The 6,379-nt window shown below is 49.3% G+C and overlaps 1 protein-coding gene across 1 annotated transcript in view; it reads right to left on the bottom strand.

The window, feature by feature from the left end:
* The window catches only part of MYOCD (myocardin), a 28,135-nt gene extending 22,357 nt beyond the window's left edge, over positions 1 to 5,778 (bottom strand). Inside the window, exons 1-2 of the mRNA XM_075169767.1 lie at positions 5,757 to 5,778; positions 591 to 646 (exon numbers count right to left, since the gene is read on the bottom strand). Coding sequence (XP_075025868.1) covers positions 591 to 646; positions 5,757 to 5,763 — 63 coding nt within the window. The 5' untranslated portion in view covers positions 5,764 to 5,778. The remainder of the gene's footprint in view (positions 1 to 590; positions 647 to 5,756) is intronic.
* Positions 5,779 to 6,379: the final 601 nt, after the last annotated feature.

Raw genomic sequence — 6,379 nt, forward strand, 5'->3', positions numbered from 1 at the left:
AGCTGCACTGCCGAGCTAAAAGCCAGGCTCCTATCTGATGACAAGTGTGAGCTCCCTGGGGACTCATTCCAGGTGGCAAAGGGCATCTGCATTCCTCCTGCACTTTTGCTAAATAGTTAGGCTCCATCAGCCCTGTTTGCTGCTGGCCCTGCTCTAACCCCGCTGACTTGAGCAGGAGGGGAGAGCAGCCAGCACAGCAAGGAGCGGGCTGTGGACCTGGCCTGTGGAGGAAAACAGCACTTCAGCTCGTTGGACATTTGCTAGAAGGACTGCCAATGCCATGCTGAACTACAGCCTACCCACAGCCTCTTGTAAAACCCAGGGGCTGGATTTTACATCCCATAGTTCAGGGCACAGATGGCCCCTCTGCCCTTTTAAACCTTCCCTGCTTGGAGAAGGGTGCTCCAGAGCATTTGTGAACCCTGGCTTGGCCTCACCATGTCTGCAAGAAGGGGAGATGCCCTGACCCTCATCCTTGGCCACAGGGCCTGAATGGAGGATGCCAGAGGAGGAGACAGTGGTGGAAGGTGCTTTCAAACCCCACAACTCATGCAAGCAAGTTCCCTCATCGGGGCGGCTGCAGGAGTTACCTTGGCTCGCTCCAGACTTTTTCGCTGTTCATGGAATGCAGATGGGCTTTTCAGTGCTGCAACAGGAAAGAAAGAGGAGCAGTCAGCACAGGAGCGGAAGCAAGCAGCCACCAGGATATTCAGCAACAGCATTTTAATGAGTGCTATAAAAATAGCAACACAAACTAGCCGTTCTCTTTATTGCGCTAACTAAAAATAACTCAGGAAAGCTCTGGGAAATCCCGTGCTCTCAGCCAGTCCATGGCAAGAGAGCAGGGGGGACAGAGAGCATGGGGAGCGCAGGAGGCACATGGGCAGGGAGGGGGTGCAGGCTTTGAAATGTAGTGCTCTGTGGGACACGTCGTAGAGCAGATGCGGCTTTTCCCTGGAGTGCTTCCTGGAGGTGGTGGAAGGCACCACAGCCCCAGATCTGGGAAGAGCAACAACGTGAGAGGGGACCTTACCTGCAAGTAAAACCTGCAGGTGACTGAGGCTCGAGGCCAGCAGGAAAACTGAAAAGACCTGCCTCGCCTTTTGGGGTCGTATGGGCACAGCCTCCAGTGACGGTATTTCAAGGCAAGGCCCCGGAGCTGTGGTCTTTTGCCCCTCTTCTATCACTGACTACCCCTCCATCTCTCACTGGACATTTGTCCTGTCCCCTGCCCAGAAGCATCTGTGTGACATGGGGCCTCCCTGGGCAGGCAGCTGCCTGGCCAGGTACCAGGCAGCAGACCATGCCCTCAGCATCTCCTGACACCAAGGAGGATTAACCCAGAGGGGATCCTGAAAAAAAGCCAATGATCCCTGGCTCTTGGACCAGTGAACACCAGTCCCATGAAGTAGTCTGTATTGGAGTCATGGAGAACCTTGCACATTTCCTTGTTTACTTTGGTTCAGTAGAAATAGGAGCAGAATTTGCACGGTGAAGGGGTTAATATTTCTCAGATCCTGAAAAAATTCTTTTTTGGCTGTGTAAGCAGGCAAAATTAACTGTTCCCATTGGGACAGGGAAGGGGAAGGTGTCCTCACCCACAAAAACAGTCTGCTACAACTCTTTGTTTGGCAATAGGAATTCCCTTTCTATCGTCTGAATGGGATCCAATAAGGACAGAAATTATTTTCACACAGGACATGTTATCATCCATCAGTCTAGAGGAGGATGAAGAGAAGGTTGAGGGCAGCCAGGAAATGTTTGGGGGCCCTCTGAATTGGCTTTTGGTAGGCAACTCCCAGGGCACCCCCCGTAACCTCCAATGAATCACGGTAAAACACAGAAGGCACATTCCTGCTCCTAACATTTGGAAAGCGGACATACAGACAAGCTAGCGTTACTGTGCCATGCTCTGGTGAGCAGCCACGAGGACTTGTGACAGCTGGTTTAATCAGAAGCAAAATAAAATGGTGCACACGAGAAAATGAAGTTAGCAAGAGAGATGACTTTTACAGCCCTGCTCACTGTGAAGTACTGATGTTGGGAGTGTGCTCTAGGCAAACGCCGTGCTATTCAAGAGGAAAATGTTGCAGAATTTAGTCATTTACCAAGATTTTTGGAGGAATTATGTGGATGCTGCAGCTTGTATTAGTCTGCAAAACAAATAAAGACATCACTAGCACTGGTTATTCAGACAACTTGTCAGGGGATGGCATGTCAGCTTGAAACGGCTGACGGTCTGGAGGTAACAGGGCAGAGCTGCTGTGCTTGGTGTTGATAATTTTAGGACTATTGCCTTTAAGGTTTGAGTTGGAGGATGAGGTGGTGGCTGCATACAGCAAGAGGGTCTTTACTTCAAGCGCCACTATTTCTGCAGCCCGTCATAGTAGGGGGAACCTTGCCTTGAGGAATCCTTGATCCTGCAAGCTGCCTCCCCCTCCTTTTGGGTAGGTGAGTAGGGTCTGGCTGGGATCTGGGTAAGGCATCTGTGCAAGACTTGAAGAAGGGTTCATCCCTGCTCAGCCCTAAAGCCTGCCCTTCTGCAAGTGACCCCACAGGGATGCTCTTGATTTAAAATGCTTTTGCTGGGTCTGTACCAGTTTCACTAGGACAAAACTGCATGTGTTATTGCAAGAACTGGAAACTTCCTATTCAGTGAGTCTGAAGAACAGGGCAGGCTCTGCTCTCACCTGCACTCCTATGCATCAGGAGCGTGACTGTGTCTCAGTGAAATTGGCTCTCCCCTTGCTCCCCTTGAAACTGGCTTCTCCATACAGAGTCATAGGGCTGAAGGGACCCAGAGGCTTCTCTTGCCTACCAGTCTGTGCCTGTCTTTATTTGCAGAGCCTTTTTCAGCAGTGTTGATTGTTTTGCCAGCCAGTTGTTCAATTTACAACCTGAAAACATCTGACAATCAGAGTCCAGCTTTGAACCTGAAGTCTTGTGCAATGCTGCTACCTTTTGCACCTGAGCATCCTCCTTTAGGCAGTTTCCTGCCTTCTCCAGTGATGGTACCATCTGAAGGTTTCACATTTCTTAGAGGAACATCCAAGAGAGTGTGAACAAAGCTCAGGTATGCAATGGCATTAATCTTTTCCAGTCAAGCCGAACACAGACTAGGCTTTGGTAAGGACATCCATCTCACTGCGCTATGCTCAGGTAACACTGATACTTCTCCCTGCGGTATTCTCTTGGATACCAAAATCCAGCCAGCTTCTTAGGACTTACTCTAATATTTCACACTTACTCTGCTATAGCTGCTCTGCTGAAGAGTTCAGCAGGCTCTGCATATAGTCATCAACTCCCCTTCCTACAAGGTTTTCTACAAGCCCTCAAAGCTTTTATCCAATGCTATTCTGTTACTCTGACCTTCCATCTCTTTCTGGTCTCTGTATAAAATGGATCAGTTAGAAAAACAAAGTTTCTCTGTCTTGGGATTATATCAGCAGAAAATACATGCAATGGGTTGAAAACAGCTCTTTTGCAAAATCTAATGTGGGATCAAGTGCATGCTCTGAGCCTGCTACCAAACCTGGCTCTCACCATGGAGAACAGCAATGCCCATCTTTTCTCTTTCCAGAAGAGTTATGCTCAACCACTGTGGGTTACAGCCATCTGGATTCATTTCTCGCCCTCCTGCAATGCATGTGAACTGAAATCCTGTCCCAGTGCACCTCCTAGTGCTCACCTCATCTGCTGGTCCTCAGAGGCAACAGGGCATGGGGAGATACGGTTAAACAAAGACTTGTTTTTCATAAGGTATGACTGCACATGCCCAAACCATGGGGAAGCTGGCTGTGGCTCCCATGTATTAAACGTTAACATCTGAAACTTCCTCCTGAGGTCAAATTCAGCAGTTAAATTCTGCATGTTTGTTTTTATAATGGCGGAAGTGCCTTTTCTTCTATTACTTCCAGTGAGTGAACTGTGCTCCAGCTTCCCAAAATGACCTTCTTGGACAGAAACCAGACTACAAAATTTCAGCCTAGAAGTTGGGAGTGTAAAGAAGCTGTAGGTAACAGGAAAATACCCTTCAGTTGCCATCGAATAACTTGGGCCTAACATGTGGTCTGCAGTGTGTAAGGTTTTAAACATTAGGTGTCATTTGTAAAAGCACAGGACCATGGACTGGGCCCCGCAGAGTAGCGTTAGGTACGCAAACCTCTTAGTTGCCACTGCCGCTCAGTACGTGTGCAATGGGGTGTCCTGCACCTTGTCTGAGCGTGCCCGCTTTTACAGAGTGGACTTAGCAGTTCAGGAGACGTTAGACATATTTCTGGCCACTGACTGTATTTCCAGTGCTTGCAATGCTATCACAAATGTCACAATATTTTGCTTAAAGCTCCAGCTCCTGGAGTCCTGTGATTAAAATGCTTTTGGTGGCAGGCAGCATAAAATCTGAACGCTTAAAGAAATAAACAGAAGAAAAATGGAAAGAACCTGCATTTATCACTCTTAAAACTGTGTGATCATTTTGACAGTCACGGTTTTTGTCATCCTGCTCAAGTTTTCTCAATGCTTGATGTTGGCAATAGTGTATTGAGAAAGCGCCTGTTGCTGGCTACCTTGACATGGTCCTTTAGGAAGGCAGCTACATGAGAAGGGCAGAGGGACAGGTAGGGTGCAGCAAGCAGTGCTAGAGCCATGCTCTTAGTGAGTTGTTGTTCTGCTGTTTAGACAAGAGCTGCATCACAGTCTTTGAGGTTAGCCAGAAGAGACAAAAGTGACACAGCCTTTGGAAAGTTGTGATCTTAGCAGTGAACCCAAGGGGCCCTTGATAAGGCAGAAAGGATAATCCTCTACCTGAGTCCCAGCTAATCACAGAGTCATGCACATGGAGCCTGAGGCTAGGTCAGGATGGAGTTATCCATCGAGCAGGGCTGAGCTCCCAACGTAATTTCTCCAATGGTGCTACAGGTTTCATGATACACCTGCAGGTGCAGCATTTTTGTTCACTTACTTTTTGGGCTCTAGCATCTGGCTTTCTGATGCTGAATGTTTACATGATAGTACCGGCCTGGAGCTTGTCCTTCAGGTTTGAATGCCAGGTTAGCAAGGATGAACGTGGTCAGAGAAGGGAAAGCACGGATATCACCAGCCATTCAGCAGTCTGCAGCAGGCAGGCCCAGGTGGGGTTTCATTGGCCTCAAGTGTACACTGACAGTTCTGCCCTGTGGGTTCCTGGCTGGGCACAGGCACAGATCTGGGTATGTCTCACTCATCTAGGGGCTGCCTCTCCACATTGGGGCCAAGGCAGTTACCCACCGCTTCCTTCTTCCACAACCTCCTGGAATGGGCCCTCTCTACCTCTTCCTTGTTCTGTGGGTCTGATCCTGCCACAGAGGTTCCTGACTTTTACAGGAGGACATGAGATTCTCTGCCCTTGCCTATGTGAAGAGCTTTGTGAGTCTTCTGCTTGGAGTTGGATATCCTTGTCTGGCTACAGGGACATCCTTGTCCTGCTACAGGGACCTCTGCAGCTGAATTTTTGGATGGTGTAAGCTAAGCGTCTCTGCTGACTTCAGTTTGAGCAGCGACATTATAATCTGTGTGGCAAATGCTGGGCACCGTTGTACAGCACCAGGACCATAATATTTCTACAGGGTAGGAAGCAAAGTTCCCCCCGGTAGCAATCTGCTCAGAGCTGAGTGGGTCTGAGCAGGCAGCTGGTGCCACACAGTGCTCCAGCAGTGTCCAAGATGAACACAGCTCCTCTGAGCCAGGAGTGGGTGAAAAAGGCAGGAAAAGATACTCACGTGGCATGATGCCTTGGTCTGCCAGCTGCTCACGGGTCCTTCTCTGCTGAAGCCGTAGCTGTAAAACTGTGAGAGAGAGAGTGTCAGGAAAAGATGGAGGATTTTCCTGAGGTACTAATACATCTATCAGGGATAATGTGCCGGGGATCTGTGTGTAGCACATACACCTGGCACTGATCCCTGCTGCTGCTGGACCAGCCTTGGTGCAGCAAAGTGCCCCAAGCCAAGGACGACTGCCAGGGAGGAGCTGTGTAGCCTGCACCTACCCAGACCTCTCTTTTGCAGACAGATGAGCAGGGCAGGGCTGGTTCTGATGCAGGCAGTACCCTAGCGCCTGGGACAGACTGATCCCTGCCTGGCACCTGTAATAGCAGCCTCATGGCTTCAGCCTAAAGAGTTGCTCAGAGAGTCCATGTGTGGGCAAAGGGTGCTGGCTGGGACGGAGGCTGGGTTTGAGTATCCAGCACTACCTCCTGCAGCTGGATATTGCTACCCGGTATTCTGCGAGGGTGAAGGACCTGTTATAAGTCAAGAAAGTGGAGTAAGGTGGGTTCAGAGGTTTCTGAAATAAATTGTAAGTATGATAAATACTTTGTCCATAAAGGTCTTTTCTGCTTTGTTGT

This window comes from Calonectris borealis, chromosome 20, assembly GCF_964195595.1.
Source record: "Calonectris borealis chromosome 20, bCalBor7.hap1.2, whole genome shotgun sequence".
In the NCBI taxonomy this organism is placed as follows: Eukaryota; Metazoa; Chordata; class Aves; order Procellariiformes; family Procellariidae; genus Calonectris; species Calonectris borealis.